Source organism: Psittacula echo (assembly GCF_963264785.1).
Source record: "Psittacula echo genome assembly, chromosome: 5".
In the NCBI taxonomy this organism is placed as follows: domain Eukaryota; kingdom Metazoa; phylum Chordata; class Aves; order Psittaciformes; family Psittacidae; genus Psittacula; species Psittacula echo.
The window spans coordinates 58,688,720-58,708,566 of NC_137739.1; the positions used below are offsets into that span (position 1 = coordinate 58,688,720).

General features: G+C 39.5%; 2 protein-coding genes across 6 annotated transcripts in view; one reads left to right on the forward strand and one right to left on the reverse strand.

The window, feature by feature from the left end:
* The window catches only part of GALC (galactosylceramidase), a 35,988-nt gene extending 30,390 nt beyond the window's left edge, over positions 1–5,598 (reverse strand). For 4 of the 5 annotated variants that reach the window (XM_080620183.1, XM_080620184.1, XM_080620181.1 and 1 more), the window contains exons 1-4: positions 5,396–5,598; positions 4,296–4,364; positions 2,335–2,398; positions 634–747 (exon numbers count right to left, since the gene is read on the reverse strand). In XM_080620183.1, coding sequence (XP_080476309.1) covers positions 634–747; positions 2,335–2,398; positions 4,296–4,364; positions 5,396–5,566 — 418 coding nt within the window. In that variant the 5' untranslated portion in view covers positions 5,567–5,598. Of the gene's footprint in view, positions 1–633; positions 748–2,334; positions 2,399–4,295; positions 4,365–5,169; positions 5,278–5,395 lie in introns of those variants that run through there. The other variant, XM_080620185.1, reaches the window with a different exon arrangement.
* Positions 5,599–8,993: 3,395 nt separating this feature from the next.
* GPR65 (G protein-coupled receptor 65) lies at positions 8,994–15,324 on the forward strand (the record flags this gene model as incomplete). Its single annotated transcript, XM_080618216.1, has 3 exons — positions 8,994–9,054; positions 11,210–11,304; positions 14,162–15,324. Exon 3 carries the CDS (start codon positions 14,287–14,289, stop codon positions 15,322–15,324), a length of 1,038 nt encoding a protein of 345 aa, XP_080474342.1. The 5' UTR covers positions 8,994–9,054; positions 11,210–11,304; positions 14,162–14,286.
* Between the last annotated feature and the right edge of the window lie 4,523 nt (positions 15,325–19,847).

Below are 19,847 nucleotides of genomic sequence, written 5' to 3' on the forward strand. Positions count from 1 at the left end.
AGATTTCTTACCTTGTTTCATGTGAAATACATTTTGTAAAGCATTTCAGTTAAAATCTAGGGTTCCACATTTGTAACATCACAGCACATACACAACCCATGATCAACCAGGGAGACAGGAAAGTCCTCTTACAACTCAACTATGTACATAAGACAAATCGGAAGACAAGAACCACTACAGTGGGGATGGGGCGATGGGTTTGTTTTGAGAACATGTAATTTAGTGTGTATAGGAATTACAGATTTATACTTCCTATAAGTTTATTTTATCCCTTTTTTTTTTTTTTACTCTATTATTCAGAAATTCAGCTCTCATGATAAATCACTTATGCTCCTTCCTGTGATAGTCTAAGCATTAATGTTACTTCATACAAGCAAATGATAAGTCATTTCTTATCCTATGCTACTTGTTACAGTAGCACAGCATAAGAACACTGTGCTTCTCTAACAAAGTAAAACACAGTAAATTTAAGAGAAGCATCAAGGCAAGCTTATCAAATACCAGAGATTCTACTTTAACTACTATAACATCAAAACATCTGTCCATTAAAATAAATATCCTAATAAAGTGTCTGATACGTAATTTCTTTTCCAGGAAAAAGGCAATAATATCCTGAAACCTGAAGCAATTTACCAATAAGTTTAATTTTGGGGTTCCTCTTTTTAGCTTCTTTCATTAGCCACCATTCATAGCCCCGGAAGTAGTTCTCATCATTTTCATAGTGCATATGGGAGGGTTCAGTACCATCTAGGAAGGAAAGAGACAGATAGCTCACAATTATCTTCTGTGTCATAAGCTGTTACACCTTATAAAGCTTTCTGTATTGCTCACTGCCATGGTATGCAAGCACATATCTCCAATACGGTTCACATATTCTTTGGCATGTATTTCAAAGCAAAAGGAATAGTGGGAGGGAACACAAAAGACTTGCCACCCTTCCTGGCATATTAAATTAGCAAAAAGTTAATATTTTTTTATTCTTAAGGGACTGCTTTCAACATCAGAATGTGATTAACTATTGGGCATCTTCTATCCCTAGCTATGATAATACTAAATCATTCATGATTATCTTGGTTCCAGCAACCACAAGGAAAGTTACAGCATTGAGATCAGGAATGAAAAAAACAGACGTAGAAGCAGGTTCTATCTAAATCAAAAGGCAAACAAAATAAGGTTGTAACTTGCTGATCTGTGCAAGACAAGTCCAGACAGAGAAAAGAAAAGAACTGTTATGAAGTTTTTCAGTGACAGGAAAGAGATTTTTCTGTATTTATAGCAAAGATCTAGTTTATAATTTCAACAGTGTTCTGTGACTACAGGAAAAGCTTCTGGAATGCACTGAATTCCTCAGGCAAAAGGTTTGGAAGGAAACTAGAAAGCTGCAAAAAAATCAGTGGTGCATGGGCAGTCATCACACACAGAAGTCAATAACTTGTTCAGATGAGTTACAGTTGCAATTGCATGCACTATATGCCTAATTGTTACAGATTTCTTCCAATGATACTTCCTTCTTTGTCAGAGTCACAGAACAGCAATTAAATTCCTTTGAGGTCAGAATAAGAGTAAGAATAAGAATAGAATAGAATAGTTAGGGTTGGAAAGGACCTTCAGATCATCTAGTTCCAACCCCCCTGCCATGGGCAGAGACACCTCACACTAAACCATGTCACCCAAGGCTCTGTCCAGCCTGGCCTTGAACACCGCCAGGGATGGAGCATTCACAACTTCACTGGGCAACCCATTCCAGTGCCTCATCACCCTCACAGTAAAGAACTTCTTCCCTATATCCAATCTAAATTTCCCTTATTTAAGTTTGAATCCATTACCCCTTGTCCTATCACTACAGTCCTTACTAATACAAAACAACCAAACAATAGTGGTTTTACTGTCAGAAAATGCAACTCCAGTGAAATGTAGCAGCTCATTAAATGAAAGAAAAATAACTACTTCTGACAAGCAGTCTTCGCATTTTCATGCTTTCAAGACATAAACCACCTAGTCCTACACAAGTGTTACAATTTGTATTGCAAAACTGGTGTTTGAGAAATGCCCCGCAATTCAGAATATTACTAGAGTTTCCTTAATCTTAGGGAGGAAAAAAAAGAACTTGCTCTAGAATGCAACCTTGAAATCATGGGATAGAGAGAACTGTCTCCAGAACGCTAATGTAAATTTCCCTTCTACAAGTTAGCAAACATTGCTTAAGTTTTTCTGTAACTTCACTATCACTACAGAATGCACCTCCTTGCTTCAGTTGCAGTGACACATGCAGGACATGTTACTTACTTCATCACTGCAACCAAACATTAAACCCTGATCATGCTAAATCCATACCTGTTGATTGTCCATCACCTCCAATCTCTACTTTGAGGATATGTAAAGAAGCACCAAAATTTGGCTAAAAAAGAAAGACAGAAAAGCAAACAGAATCCTGCTGTTAATAAGAAAAATGCAATAAATAACGGTACATTGAGGATGCTAAAAATTCAATAATTTTTTTATTATTAAAACCCACACCCATTATAAATGCAGTGAGAGATAATACAAAATTCTGTTTCACAAGGAAATTGAGCAAGACAAATAGTACACTTATCTTTAGTCAGTTTCGCTGACTCATGCATCATTAACAACACTTTTCCCCAACTCTGCAGATTTTAAATTGATTATGCTCAAGAAAAATACAGAAGCACTATTTAAATAGAACATGGGCTATATGAGGAACACAACAGTATTTTTAATGTCATTAAAGTCAAGTTTGTTTTCTCAAAAAAAAAAAAAAAAAAGAAATAATTGAAGTTAATATTTCTGTAATTCTTTGATGAAAAGGGTTGTACAGCTTATGTGAAACAGCATACATATGGGTCAAAAATATCTACTAGCTACAGGTAGAAAGGCAAGAGAGAAAAAACCACCACGCTGGGAAACAAATGGCTACCTAGTCCACTATCCTCTTTTCCTGGCATCTGACTAGTGGAGCAGTATACAAAATTCAAGCTCATACAGGAGTATGAGAACATACTCCTAGTATGCTCTTCCAGCCATTAGTGGCTTAAGAGTTGCTCAAGCCAGAATTGCAGCTAATCATTATTTTAATAATCACTAATGAGCTGGCCTCCTCAATGGAATTGCCCAAGTCTAATTTTGGCACCTAAAAAAAAAGTTTTAAGAGGTCAGAATGCAGTTTGATTAAAAAAATATGCTGCACAGACAATATTTTGCTTGGCTTACAAGTTCTGGATTTCTTTATTTGTTTGTAAATAAGAAGCAAATACTCCCAATTTACCATTTCTCTTCCTGACACTTCTGATTTTAAACTTCTAACATATTTGGTCTCCTATCCCCATCACAAAAGTTGACTGACATTAAAAGACAAGAGAGAATGAGGCAAGGTATACTCCTCCCAGGTATCTCATGACAGCTTAACAGGTTTTGGTGAAAGAACATGTCAAAAAGTCTTTGAAAATCATGATCTCAGGTAGATTTTTATTTTACCACATGTATATTGATTCCTTCAGTAAACCCATATTTGTAACACATAGGTTTGATCCCCCAGTCACACATTATGCCTAACCTTACCCTTTAAAACCAATTCTTTAAACTACACAGTAAACTATTTCTCTCCAGCCATCTGAATTACACTCCTTGAAAGTGACATGGCATCCTCTTCCAGAAGAGTAATTTATAGTGCCAAAAGCAAAACACGTTATTACTGTCCAGTGCAATAATTTTACCATATAGTAAGTTGTGTAACTCCAAGGTTACAAAGCTTTTAAAGGTTACTTAAAGCTCTTACAAACCAGTAACATTCACACACCTTCTAGAGTAACTAACTGCACTTATACTGGAAACTAGTTTGGAATACATAAGGTACTGAAATGTTGCAGGCCGCACAACTGTTTTCACATTATGTGAATCTGTACTCCAAAAAAATAAACAAAACTGTCCCAATGATTGCACACCCTGCAATTGCTATGAACAGCTAAACCCTTAATTTTAGCCACAAAAATTATTTCATCCTCATTAAGACCAAATGAATGATCAAAATATGTTGAAAACATGTTTTCGAAAACATACTGTGAAAACATAACAGGAACTTTCATAATAATCAGAAAAATTAGGCTCCTGAACCATATGCTTGTTGTCAAAAACAAAAGCTAATATTAAAGGAGATGCTTTATAAGATGGAACTTTGTCCAATTTCAAGTAGTACTGAATACGCTATAGGAGTCTAACATTATGTAATAAGAAATTCTGGATGAAATTAGACATTATTGTATCAGTGAAACCAACTTTACCTTGAACAGATAATCCAAAATCTGGGAGCGATAAGGTTCTTGGTAGTTCACCAGGAGTCTAGATGTGGCCTAAAATGGAAACAAAACAAAAATATGAAAACTTAACTTTCAAACATATAAGTACATCCCAGTCTATCAGTTGACAAGTTTCACATAGCTAACAAAACAACAAAAGTAATTCTAGCACCAGCAACTCAGCTAAGCCCCTACAAGAAGTCTTTTCTAACCCTTCATTAGTGCATTTCTAGTTTTGTAGATTGCAATTGCCTTGTACTTCAGCTACCCACAATTTAATGCAAAGAGAATCCAGAGAACAGAATTAGCACAAGCAAAATGCAGTCCCCTCCCAGCACCTTTTATCCTCTTCTACTCGTATCTCCCTGCTTTGGTGCACTTTACACCAAAGGCAATGGGAGTTCACTGGACACACAGGCAGGAGGTGAAGGAAAGCAATTCCGCATGTCCAAGAGCAGGTAAGAACTTGCAAGAGCTCCCGGCTCTGTTTGCTGGACCACAGGAAAGCATACGACTGGCTATTGTTTCATCCAACACTTTAAAGCTCACACAGACAAGCAGTGAGGAAGACCCTCCACAGAAAAAAAAAAAAAAAAAGAAAAAAAAAACCCGCCCTGGTTAGCTCTCCTCCAACAGCACTGAGGAAGTGGCTGGCCCTCGGCTACCCAAGCAGCCTGGTGAGAAAGAGCCACTGTACATCTGACAGCAGGATAGACACAAAGCAGGGCCCGGCTCCAGCCAACTGCCCCCGCAGCCACTACCACTGTCCGCAAGGTTCCCATCAGGACTTTCAGGGCAGAGCTCCCCTTCAAAGCTCCACTCACGTCCTCCCATCTCCACCACCTTCCCTTTCACATACCCCCACTTTCTCACGTCTTCCTCACGGCTTCCTCAGAGCCCCCCACCAGCCAACACGGCTCCCTCACAGATACATCAAGGGGCTGCACCGAAGCCACCGAACGTTCGCACTGAAGGAATTCCCCGCCTAAGTGCCCGTGAAAACCGCCGCCTCGAGGAGCAGCACAGCAGGACCGCAGGCAGCAGCTCCCCAGGACCCCCGCGCCCAGCCCGCCGCTGCCGCTCACCCCGCCGCCGCTGACAGCGCCGATCCCGTCGAACTGCCTCCCCAGCCCGTAGCTATCGTCCAGCTCATAGGTGGCCGTCGAGAGCGCAGCAGCACCGACTCCAAAGGGGCCTGGGCCCCAGCTGCAGCCAAGCAGAAGCCAGCCCCACACCAAAACAGCACGACACTCCATCACACCCGCTCCACACCGCCGCGCGCCTGCAGCAACTCGCCGCCCTAGCTTCGCTTGTCACGTGACAGCACAAACTGGCAATCACCTAAGGGGCGGGGCGTGAGAGCTCTTCCCCGCCATTTTGGTAAAGGGAAAGGCTCAGGGAGGGGAAGGCTGTCCGCTCTTACGGCACACATGAACCCTCGGGTTGAAGTTAGCGGCTGCCATTTTGAGAAAGGGCAAGGCAAATTCGGGCTGGTGGGAAGCTTACCGCCATGCTGGAATTGGGCACTGAATGGCGAGTGAAGCTACTGTGGAGCCATCTTGGATGTGGGAAAGCTGGCTGGCGGCCGGGCGGGTGGTAGGCGTCACGACTGGACAGGGTTTCTCTGCGGGTACGCAGCGAAATTGGGTTTAGTGGAGCTTGAGCAGCGATATTAGGGTAACACCAGAGTGACCTTTTTTGGGGGGGGCCTTTGGCAAGGCATGTCAGTTTTTCAGGGAGAGGAATGGTGATTCCCATTGAACCTTATTTCCAAGCCCTCGCCAGCAGCTAGTTAACTGGTTTTGCCGCACTCTCAGGCTGACGCTAAATCCCTTGTAAAGTAGGCAAAACTGGGCACTTTGAAGGACAAAACTGCAGGGCGTGGTGACGAAGACCTTTGTGCCTGCTTGCACAGGAACAGGCAGGGAGTGGCCCCGGGGCACAGGGCCAGGCGTGGAGAGGGCCAGCCCGGGAGAGGGGCTAGCAGCCTATGGGCTTCCCGGGGAGTCCAGTTGGGTCTGCAGCTGTGTCCTCAGAGGGGGATCATGGGAGTGGGTTTCTGTTTTACAGCCTTCACGAGGCACACGGCAGGGCAGCCACATGGAACTGTGACCAGCTGAGATAGTGCAGTGCACGTGCTAAAAGCTTCCGTGAGAATAACCAGGGTGTTCGCTCAGTCTCCAGCTCATGAAAGCATTTGACTCAGAGAAGAGTAAAAAGGAGATTGGTGATCGGCTTGATTATCCTATAAAAATACCCTTTAAAGGGGAAGTGTCTGTCTGCTGACCTAAGTGTTCTACAGAGGCGGTGCTCTCTGTGCTTGAGGAGTGAGGAGATGCAGTAGTTGACATCCTGTGTGCGGTGTGTGAGAGCCATGGAAAAGCCCAGGTTTTGCACATTTCTCTCCATCAAGAATGCTGTTATTCGAGCCACTGCCTCTCTTGTACATGTCATTGAGGGATCTAATGTCTTAGTGATGACATTATCTGACTGACGTTTCCTGTTTGTTTCATTTTTAATAACAATACTAAACACAAAACATTTTACACTTTACAGCCATATCAATAGCAAACTAATGAATCTGCTCACACCCAAATGAGCTATACAATGTCATTATGGCATGCAAGAAGGACAGAGTGACTTCCTCAAGGCTACAGTGAGTCAGTGACAGAAGTAGAATTACATTCATGGTCCTAATTCACATTCATGCCAGTGGACTGTACAGCTTTGCACACCTGGAACGTTTGCAAAATCATCAGGAATGATGGGTTAATTTTGATAATATCTTAATGCATCAATTTATTCCAGGTAGAAGGCTTCGGCTGTGGAATTCAGTCTTTTATTCACTCATAGGTGCCTTAAAGTGTCAGCTTTCAAAACTCATATTTGCATCCTATGATATGCTGAGTGCCTTCCCTTTTCAGAAAGAAAAGGTGTAGAAAAACATTCTTAGTATCTGTTTTGGTGAAAAGAAGAGAATGTTTTGGTGGGACTCTGAGGACTTTTATTCTGCATTAAGAATCTCGACCTTACTGTTACCTTGTTTTTTACCTGCTTTACCTTTGTCTATGATCCAAAGATAATATGATCTGGACCCTATGTAAGCCTCAGTATAGCCAATAAAATTATTGAGGACTTACTCATTGCTTCTTTTGTAAATAAGATAATTTTGCACTGTTAATATTTTTCTATTTCAGTTGTTCTTTTTTGATAGTGCGTTAATCTCAGCCAACCTGAAGAACACCTCTTGTTCCAAGATGACTGATTTGAAATACTGTGCATGTCCGGATCTCAAAAAAACTCTTGGAATATTGTTCTGCTTGCATCAGAAATTAAATGCCTTTTCTTCAGTGAAGTATAGGAACCCCCAACTGAACAGCAGAACCAGCTCAACCGGACACTGTTCTTAGTAGGTACCATGTTATGAAAAGGCTGGTGAAAAGTGATAAATCAGGTCTTTGTATAATGACCTTTCTCTCAGTGAAAATAGAGGTTTGACAAAAATTTAATTTAGAGATTGGTCTAACCAAGTGGCTGCGAAGTCTCCCTCTTACCAAACTGGAGAGGGCTATGATATCAGTTCAGGAGTGACCACAAGTATAGAATGTTTTGATAATTCAGGCTTCATATTAAAGTGAATTAGTAGAAAAAATGGATGAGAAAGTTGTGCTCTGGTTGGAAAAGAGGAACCAAATCTCTACATCCAGTGGTAAATATTATAGAGCTGCCTGTTATTGTTCTCAAGAATGTCAGGATGTCCTATTTTAGAGCTTTTAAATTTCCTTATTGGTTTCATTTCTCCTCTGCATCTTAATCATCAAACAGGCCAGTTTTTGTATTACCCCATCGATGTAATTTCACTTTTTAAAGTGAAATTGTACCCATTTTTGAGTTTAATTGTTCCAAACAGAACTAAAAAAAAAAAAAAAATCAGAGTATACAAGAAATTACTATCACATAGTGAAAAGAGAAAGTGTGCTTATGTAAAAACTTTCCAGCTGTTTAATTGAATAGAATTATCTGTTAAAAGAATCACTCCTGTGCAAGCCGCATCCAACCTCAGATTCAGTTTATATAAAAATATATAAATATGCAACTTACTGCAGTGTATAAATTCTGTTATCTTTGTTAACTAGAACTGTTCACAAAACTCCTCCCCTCAGTAGGCAAACAAATAAAAAAAGTAATGCAAATTCTGAAAATATTTAATTCTTTTTGCACGACCTCCTGAAGTCACTAAAGTCACTGTGATGTATTTTTGTGGGCTCTTCTTTGGTGGATTCTTAGATGTTTCTGTGATAAATTTGTTGGGACAGGCAAGTGACAAGCCCTTCAGTCAAAAAAAAAGACCCTATGTTTTGAACATTAATAAGAGCTTTGTAATATACTCCTCTTACATAATTAGGCAATATTTTCAATAAAACTTTGATCAACTTACTGAAAGTATTCCTAGATTTACCGAGGTTGCTACATCCTTGTGCATACTTCTACAAAACTATGTTGCTTTTTTTTCCCATGGATAACTTAAGATTAGCAAGATATTTAAAAATGAAAAAAAAAAAAAAAAAAAAAAAAGAGGAAAAAAAATAATTAAGAGACATGTGAGCTGTTGCCTCATTGGTGTATTCAAGAACAGCTTCCTGTTGCTTTATCTGATGAAGCAGTTCTCTTTTCAGAAGCAGACATGGGTTACACTACTGATGGCATCGCAGTGATTCTGCTCTGTGGTGAAACGTCTGCCTAGGTAAGTCTTCAAAATCCAAGAAGTCAGATACAGATGTTATTTCCTGGTACAGATTTTGGCCTGGCTCTCTGTTAGTGTGATGTTGACATCTTGCAACAAAAAGAAGGGACACAAAAGGGACTGAACAGATTGCTTTGAGAGAAGAAGTATTTCACTCCCAGCACAAGTGAAACATGAGACAAACGGCAAATGACATCAAACGACTGAATTAGGAAATACATGCCAGCTTGATTTATTGTTGTAATGGTATTGCCATGATTAGGATACTTGTTGCGTAGGAGAGGGGAAAGGATGGAGAAGGACAGTATTTGGGGGTGAGTTTTCAGGATTCTGAATTGTCCTGTCTTCACTGCAAAAAAATGCATCAAGCCCCACAGGTGGTTCCAGTAGCCTTTCTGTTACTGTTCTTTCATATTTTATGGCACTAATAAGATACTCAGCACTATTTATATGAATATACACAATGCTTAAAACTTAGCAGAAATATAAGCCATGCTAAAATAGTAGCTTCTTAGAATACCAAGTGTCATGAAAATATTTTGTACAGCATCTTTCTGTATGCATATATGAAAGCATGATGCACATAAGGATATAGCAAAATATTACTTGCCTACATGGCCTACATCCTAACAAAACATAGCTTTTCTTTTTCTATTTGCTATATTTTAACAGAATTTTTATGCTGTATGAAACAGTCATAGAATCATAGAATAGTTAGAGTTGGAAAGGACCTTAAGATCATCTAGTTCCAGTCCCCATGCCATGGGGTCCATAAAGTCTATCTCAAAGCTAAAAAGACTGAGAGATCTTTTAGACCTGTTGAAGTCTCTACAGAATCTTACGGAGATGTGAGTGAAATATAGTGTTGCATGAGAAAGCAAATGCATTTAGTGTTGCATTTTAAGCACATCGTCCATGTTACAGAAAGGCATGTTTCAGATTTCCCAAACTGTGAAGCTCTTCAGAACTGAGTTTCAAGATCTGCTCATGAAGAAAAAAAGATCCAGCTGTGGAAGGTCCTTGTGCTTGAGGAAATCAGCTTGGCACTATAACTTTTTTGAGAGCATAAAGCAATATCTACTTTGTTGAAATTCCTTTGAGAGAAAAAAGAAATGAAGAAAACCATATGTCCTTCCGTCTCATGGCTGATATACAGTAGCACCAGTACAGCAGCTACTGCACTAGTTCACACAGCATTGTTTTCTTCCCCTGAAGCTTACCTAAAAAGCAAAGTACCTGCAAAAACTTAGCACATTATAATAAGTACTGCTTACAGCAATTTGCCCTTTGATGAACTTGAATTTGAAATAAAGGGCGAAATGTTGCAGATGTTCCCAAAATTAAACTTATGAAAGATTTTTATTTATTCTTTTTTAGTGACTAATCTTTTCTGTTAATAACACAAAATCCTTACAGTCTTCTGTCTGTCCCAATTCCCCAAGCTATAGTAGAATTCTGTATTCAGAATTATCTGAAAAATAAAAAAAGACTCTTTCATTCTTCCCTTAGAAAGTTGTTTAGAGATAAGAATATGGAATATCATTTTGTATTTGTGTTTATGACAGTATAACTTTATACTTACATTGTTGCTTTCAAAATGTTGAAAGACTGCATGAAGCTCTCTTTGAATCTGGAAAAGATACTGTAGGAATGCATCAATACAAATACAATATGTAATGAGTACTTGCCTCCAAAAACTTTCCCAAGGTTCCTTTACAGGCTTGTTTGCATACGTTACTCAAAGCATAGCATTTGCTAGTCCATTTCTGTGAATTTTATGTCTGACTGATTTTTGTCAGAGTTCTTGTACAGCAGGTGTTCTGTGGCAAAATGACAGACAGGGACAATGATAATCATTGAATAACGTGGCTAAAAGAAAAAATTACTGTTGAGCAGGGTTTTGCTTGATTGGGTTTGTTGGTGTTTTGTGTTGTTTCATTTGGAACACATCTGATACTAAAGCCTATAAAATAAGTAACAAGTCTAGAGAATTAGTCATAGTGAGTTTGGTACATGAAAGTCAAACCATTAAATTACATATCAATAAACAGAAATTCCTCAATAGTTTTTTAGAAAAAATCCATTTAAAAAAAATCAATTAAAAATAAATCCATTTAAAAATCAGTGGGAAAAATTATCAAACGTTGTGTTTTAGGAAAGCTGTAAGCCAATAACATCCTCCTGGGTAAACCAGCAGGTCCGCTCAGCAGCTGAGAGAAAACCTGGTAATGCTTCAGATGTTGAATTCAGGTAAGACGAATCATTTTGCATTATGAAGTTGTAATTATCAGAGAAAACCTAAGCAAAGAGGTATGATACAGACCACTTTCCCCTAGTAACTGTAATGAAATGTGTTGTAACTGGGGCAAAACAGTGCTTTCTGCTTTTATATTTCTTTTTAAGAAACTGCTGCATGCTCTGTGGTATAATTCATTTGTTGGTTCTTTAACACATTTCAGTATAGGTCACTGATGCATGCCAGTATGACACACTTCTTGTTACTATTATCATTGAAAGCATGTCGTCATATAAGTAGCATCCATGTGTCATCAAAGCTGGGACATTACCTGGGGAATTTCAAACAGCCTCCAGGGCTTCATTCCTAGACAGTATTGATGATACTGGTTAAAGATAAAATTAAAGCCACTGGCTACAGCGACCTGTGAAAAATGGACAAAAGAAAGTTGCCGAGGTGGCAAATTTCATGTGGTCTCAACTCTGAATCCCATCTTCAGCATCCTGGCCTGCCATTAGCCAATTATATCTTAAGATACTGGTTCCTTAATGCAGATGGCAACAGATCAAAGCAAAGTCTTGTCCCGCCTCCCACTCCAAAAAAAGGGATTTATTCAGACAAGTGCAATATGAGGACAAGTGTTTCATCTTACGATCAATAAGATCAACAGACACAACTTCCAGAAACAATGAGGTAAAAAGAGAAAGCTGAAGGAAAAAAATGTGGGTGGTATCAAGAAATTGGCATGCTGGTCTGTGAGTACGTATGAAACAGCTGATAACGCTAACTTTGAGAGAAGCTATTGTGAGTAACATGGAGACAAGTTGGGATCTTGTAAGGATGATGAGTCTGTAGTGTAACAACTCGACTAACAATGGAGAAAGAGGTTGTGGGGGAGGGAGAAGGAATTCCAGTTTCTCAGTCACACGACTAGTAGGCACTGCCTCATATATTTGCTACATTACACACATGCTTCTGAAAGGGCATGTTTCCCTGTTAGACACGAAGAGACCTGTCATAGGAAAAGAGATGCTAAAATGTGATTAGAAGAAGAGGTAGGTATTCTATCTTTTACTCATCTGGTCAGTCTGCATATGTTTGCTCTGCTTTTGATGAGAAGTGGGTCAGCAAAACCCTGGGATCCAATTTGTAGAGCTAGATTTTTGATTCATGATACTTATCTATACTGGTAAGCTTACAATGTCCTATTTACTGTGTGGTTTTACTAAACCACACTGAAAAGCAGACATCTGCAGTTTTAACTAGTTACCATGTAAGTAAAGCTGCTCAATGGACCAGATTGGCAAGTCCTTCTCAAGAATTTTCTTTGTCTTTCAAGCATGTGAATGTATTTAGCTGTAACTGTGAAAAGTTAGCCAACTTGATCAAATAAAGCAGTGACTGGTAACACTAAATACGGGCTTTCTGACTAGTTCTGTCATTGCTCCTTTTTTTCTGAATGCACATTTAAGTTTTTTTTTCTGGAAAAGTGATCCATATAAAAACTTCTCAACAGAGGCAATAAACCTACTCGGGTTTCTCTGATAAACACACAGACCTACACACACACATACACACATGCATCAAACCAATAATAGGCAGAATGAATTTGCCTACTACATGGGAAGATCCCTGCACCCAAGTTGTCTTCAGTTTGTGCTGTTTCCTACATGGGAACACTTGTAGGTAGTGCTGGCTTGCAACGTACTTGTTCTACCACCTGTTCACCTACTCTGCTGGCAGTCTAGATTCAAACCACAGGTAAGTTATCACAGACGGTCTCCGAAGCAGTATTTTTATCAGTAGAACTGAACTACAACAAATGTTCCCCATTCTCAAATTCCCTTAACTTAACAGTTAGATTTTTGGAGAACAGAATTACTGAGCATTAGAGCTGTGATACAATCAGTGGGTACCAGCTGTTTCATAGTTATGGTTGTACACCCTTTCTTTTTTAAAGGTCAGCTTTATTAACTGCTTCTAAGGCTAATGCACACAATTCCTCCAGCCCCACTACTTTAGTCAGGGCTGCCATTTGACTGATATTTTCATGGTGAAGCTCTTGACACCACAGCCCTGGCAGTGCATAAGATAACCTTAATTGCTGATGGTTTGATAAACTCATATGTGGCAACTGCAATTTTTACAGGAAAGAAGCGTAAATGAAAAACAGCACTCAGAAAAGCTCCACCTCATATTAGCCTGAGTGACACACCGACAGATTCTCCTGTGCATGCAGGAACCCACTAGCCTGAGAGGTTTCATTTGAAGGTTTCTGGAACATGTAATAAGCTTTGCTAAAATAGCACAGTTGATGGCAAGTTTTTGGGGGATCACATACAAAGGAGGGGAGGGGAGCAGGGAAGCATGAGAATGCAACAAGATAGGAGAGGGATTTGCATACAAGCCACACGTTCTCTTCTGAGCAGATCCCAACATCTAGTGGTACCTGAATCTGTGTCATTCTATCTTTGTCTCTGCATTGACTTACAGGGGAAGATGTTAGTTGGGATAAGAAATCTGCCATATTTGTATGGCCAAAACCCTGTTCTGCTCATCAGAATAGTATTTTATTTGTAGTGCACTTTCTGATCTCCTTCAACTCTCATACAGGAGAGACCTGGAATTGCAGAACCCTACCCTTCTGGAAGTGTCTTTGCTCATTCTGCTTCTGCTATAGAAGCTTGAATCTAACTTTACCTTGATCACTTTAGATATTTGGGTTCCCCTTACTGTTTACTCCTAACTCTAGAAGTGTTTAAAAACCTCATACAAACAACGGTTTCTTTCTTCTAAAAAAGACACTCTCCAAGAAGCCCATACAAAAAAAAAAATGTTGTTATAGCTGATATTTTTCCTTTCTGGTAACAGAAGGCTGGAATCTTACCAACCAGGTCCTGAAGAACTAACAAACAGATGATCACCCGTCAGACTACAGAGGGGTTCTTACTGCATTCAGACGAGAATTAGCCTGAAGATACTACTCAGACTGGACAATGAACAACACTGCTGAGTGCCATGATGATCACACCCTGGATAAGTATTTATTTCCACTTGTGTACAGCGTTGTGATGATCATCAGTATTCCTATCAACTGCATAAGCCTCTATGCATCTTGCATTCAGGTGAGGAAAAAGAATGAGTTAGCAGTCTACATCTTCAGCCTATCCCTGGCTGACCTTTTGTACTCTCTAATTCTGCCTATGTGGATTGATTATGCCTGGAATGGAGATAACTGGAGACTCTCTGCCTTGCTTTGTCAGATTTCTGCCTTCCTTATGTATATGAATTTCTACACTGGTACTGCGTTCCTTGCTTGCATCTCTGTTGACAGGTATTTGGCATTAGTTCACCCCCTGAAGCTCCAGCACTTGCGCACAAGAAGATTTTCATTGATTGTCAGCATAATTGTTTGGCTTCTGGAAAGCACCTTCAATTCAGTCATATTGGTTCACAAAGAAGTGTTCAATGATCCTTGCAATTTCACTAATCATACATTATGCTATGACAAATACCCCCTGGAATGGTGGCAGGCACAGATAAATTTATTCCGGATATGCTCAGGGTACCTGCTCCCTTTGGTAATCATTGTGTTTTGCTACCATAAAATCTACCAAGTAGTAAGGTGTAATCAAGCCACAATAGATGAAGAAAAGAAAAAAGTAAGGAAACTTATTCTGAATATCACCGTTACTTTTGTTGTTTGCTTTACTCCTTATCATGTTATGTTGTTTATTCGCAGCATCAAAGAACCTTACACCAGTGACCCACAGCTTTTGCAGTTGATGTATAAGGTTTACAGAATCACACAAGCCTTAACAAGTTTGAATTGCATTGCTGATCCCATTCTTTACTGCTTTGTGAGTGAAACTGCACGAACAGACATACTGAATTTGCTCAGGTATTGCTTGTGCTTACAAAAGCATGAGGGAGACCAAGTGAAAGACCATGCCCTGTGCAGTTCTGCTATAAAGAGCAGTGAACTGATCATCTCCAGAACTTTCTGTGAAATGGAGTCTGTCAAAAATTCCTGAACAAGCAAATTTGCATAATGTAAATAGCAAAGAAAGAAAAATTCTTCCTCAGTTTGTAACTAGGAAATACTCCAAAAGTCACTGATACTAATCTAAGTGAAACCAATAGCTGGAGCTGATAAGAACTTGTTATACAGGCAATGAAATACATGCAGCATCAACACGTATCTTTAAATCAGACATGGCACATAAATCCATGTTGACAAACAAATGCACAGTCAAGATGACCATGACACACTGATAAAATTACTGAGGATCTCTCACAAAAATACTTCTGTCACAGCTTGCTAGCTAGCCCACATGCTGGGCATACACATACTAAGCTGGAGGAAGCTGAAGTCCTCTTAACCTAGTAATTTGTTTTCAAGTTTGAGTTGAAATCTAAGCTTACCTGCGAAGGAGCCCCAAAAGGGATTTTATTTATTTATTTTTTTTAACCAGTACTGTGATAGAAGTGAATAAAGCACACACATGAAAATCATTCAAATGATTGGGAAAGGAGCATACAGAGGTAGGATGGTAAATGTTCTCTCTAATGTCATGCTGTGATTTATGCTGCTATTGTGGTTCCTGTGTTTCAGTAATGACTTGAGTTCTCCTTCAGCATACCCCTGAGATTAGCCATTTCTTAAAATTGTTTACCTCATGTGGACAGGTAGTTATCTGCTCTTAAGCTTTTCAGCTTTTGTTTTCTTTGGAAAATATATGTTCTGATGTATAACCATAAGTCGTGTAGTTTCATTACAATATCAATACCAAGTTTCAGATAGTTGAGTATTCATTACTTCAAATTCCTATATAGAACCAAATTTTAGACACCAGTGTTTTAACTCAGATGAAATTTTTGCCGATATATTCAGGAAGAAAAGAGAAAGATTGAAAGGTGAGGTTTCCCATCTCCACAACATAAAGGATCAGTCTTTAACCTTGCTTATTACAACTGAAATCTGGAGTGTGGTTATGTTTGCAGAGTCAGTAGAGCAAGAAGGTTTATATCCATTTGCATAACTGTACATGGAAGCCTCGGCTGCACATTCCCAGGCTTTCAGTCTGCCAGTTCTGAAAAATCAAACACAAACCAACAAGCAATACTGACAAATCAGCAAAGGACATGAATGTACCAACAAACATTAAGAATGGCAGCTAAAGTACCCACATTTTTAAAAGTTTGAAGTTGGCACAAATAAAAGTACAACTGTCAATTCAGGGGCCTGTTAGTTGCACAGGCCCCTGCAACTGCAGTGGGGTTCCCTGGTAGCAGCAGGCACTGAACCCTCTGAAAAGAGTTGAAATACCATGAAAAGTCTGCTTTCTCTCTTCTCACAACCTTTTCACTTTTGTTCAGCTGCCAGGAAGAATGTTTGGTTATGGTGATTGCCCATTTTCATAGGGAAAATTTTTTTTCTTAAAAAAGTCCTCCTCTAGCAAGTCTGTGTAGCGGAAAGAGTATGAGGATTTTGACAAGCGCTTTTTCAGTACACTTCTAGGTCTGACATTATACTTGGAGGATAAGCATACGGTGGTCACAAGCAATATGGAAATTCTTATGAGAAGATCCCTCTGCCTGTAAATCATAAATTTCTCTATTACAAAGAGCCACTTCTATTGTTTTCATGAGTTCATGTTTGTGTCTATTTATACTTTTGATTAATTTCACATTCTGCAAAGGGACCTTGAGAGACTGAGGAGGCTGGGCTTGTTCAGCCTGGAGAAGAGAAGACTTTGTGGACCTAGTGGCAGCCTTGCAATACCTGCAGGGAGGATATTGAGAAGATGGAACCAATCTTTTCAGAAGAGTGTTTAGCAGGAGGACAATAAATCATGTGTGTAACTTGAGGCATGAAGGGTCAGAGTTGATATAAGGAAAAACTTTTGAACTACGATGACTGACAGACAGTGGAGCAGGTTGCACCAAGATGTTCTACATACTCCATCCTGGCAGGTTTTCTAGACTGAACTGAACAAAGCCCTGAGCAACCTGGTCTGGCCTCATAGCTGACCTTCTTTGAGCACAAGGTTGGACTAGAGACTTCTTGAAGTGCCTTCCAACCTGAATTGTCATCTGATCCTATGAACTGTGTATGTCAGTATTCTGGCTGTTGCTGCCCCTCTAAAAAACTATGTTCCCTTCTTTTCTTTGATTCCATTTGCTGGATTTTGTTTTGATGTGAGTTTTTTTTTTCTGTAATACTTTCTTATATGTTATGAAGGAAAAAGTATGCAAGCAACAGTGCAAGTTACTTCACCACAGATTTCCTGTGCTTATGTATTATCTATGTATTTTGCAACAGAGTGTGAAATTTCACTGCAGCACTGGAAAAAAAAAAAAAAAAAAAAAAAGCAGAACCAAGCTTCACTGTAACTTCATGGAAAAAATAACTCAGTGGTTCATTTTTAAACCTTCCAGAAGCCAGAAGGTTTGGAAAGCTGATTCTATTGGGGCTTTTAATTTATTTTGAATAAAAAATAATGCAAACTAAAACTAAGTAACAAAACTGAGCCAAATTTTGTCTGATCTGCAAGGGACAGGGAGCCAGGCAGGCTGGGCAACATCCTGAGAAGCCAAAGGGTCCCACAGCACACAGAGCAGATCAGTCCATGACAACCAGCATTGGCCAACAGCTCTGTAATCACCAGGCAAATCTGTAAAAATGAGGCAGGTCTGAGGTCAAGCTGGGAGGCCAAGTCAGGAAGGCATGGTCAGGATCAGCAAGGCACAAGGCTGGTCTTAGCTGCACCATGTGAGCCCTGACATTTGCACGGGCAGCTAAACCCTAAAGAGGCAGGAGAAGAAACCACAGACTCTGTGGTAAACATAGGGCCCTGACCCTCTGAAAAGAGCTTAATTTCCACAAAATTTATACTTTCTAATATTCCACGAATGCTTGTGAAAGCCATAGCTTGAACCAGCTTACTTCAGTCTGTGGGGATATTTTTCATAGCATCATTTCCTTTAGTACCTCTCTGCATTGCTGCAAGTTAACATCAAGATAAACGAAGACAATAACAATGAAGGCCTATAGGCTGGGCTTCCTGAAAAAGCTCAGGTAAGTCCAAGGTCCTATCACTTTATGATAATAAAATGTAGGTACCTAATCGCTTAGATTGTTCTGAGGTGTTCTGAAGTGTTCAAATCATAGTCCTCTGGAGGAAAGAGGAAACTTAGATGTAGAGACTACAGTGTCCTACATTTCAATCATTTGTGTGTTTACCTTGTTATTCTTACATACCTAATAATGTACACTTTTTTCAGTCTCTCTTCAAATTTGTTTGCTCCAGCTGGACCAAAACATCCTGCCGTGTTAAAAAGAACATCTGTATTCTTTTTAACTTTTCAAGTTACCAGACAGGCACTTTTCACTGTGCAGAAATGGCTTCATCCAGGCTCCAGTCCACAATGTGTATTATTGTTTTTGAATATTCCACTTAGAATTCCTGATGGCTCTGCAGGAAAAAAACAGGTGCAAATCCACAGGAACACTTCGCAAAGCAAGGACATTCCTTACAGAAACAAGTTTGTAAAATCCAAATATTTGTTTATTGGCAAGAAGAAATGCATGCATTTAAATTCCACTTTTCTCACAGACAATGCCTAAAAACATTAATGTATGTGTGCCCTCGATGAGTCACTATATTTCCTATCTCAATTCCTGATCTATACAATAAGAATATGGATAATTAAAAGGGCTATGACGGTGATTTAGTTAACATCCACAGCATATGAAATGTCAGTGCCAAATGGTGGTGTTGTCAGCATAATAAAGGAAAGGTGAATTTATATGTCAATGATTCCCTTAAAGCAGAATCCATGTGCCAAAAATGCAGCAGAGCTATAGGTTAGCTTGTAAGTTGGGAGTTTTCCAGTGAACAGTGATAACCTAGCTGGTGGAATTTCAGACTTCATTTTTTTCCCAGAATCTTAGCCACAACCTGCATCAGTGCCATCATGATGCATATCATTATTCTTTTCTGATGTAGCTACATATCAGCTTTGCTTTTTTAATGTCAGTGGGGTCGTGACTCACATGGTTGTAGACTGACAGAGACTCTTGCCTAGCCTTTTCCTTTTTTTTTTGAGTCTGTAACACTTCTAACTTCAGAGCCCCTAAGATGAAGGGAAGTGTGAATTTGAGTTATAAAATAAACATATTCCACTTCCTGTTTCCATTCACAGAGAATGACACTACTAAAATAATTCTGGTAAGTCTAGCGACAATCTTCAGTGCTGTCACTCATAATTTAATACCAGTAATGAAGGGGAGCATAAGGGCATATTTTAGACACTTTCATATTACTTAAGTTTTTCATCAGTGTCATCATCAGTCTAGATCTCTATTCTAAGGTGGTAAAGGAACAAACTGTTCATTTTTCCCATGCCTCCACACTGCACAGAGTGAGAACATGGGTAGGTTATGGCATTTGGGACCAGCATGATCACAGTTGCAGAAGATCTGCTTGCACAGGAGCCAGGAGCAGCTGCTGCACCTACAGGCCAGTACTGCCAAATGAGACAGCAGCTCCTC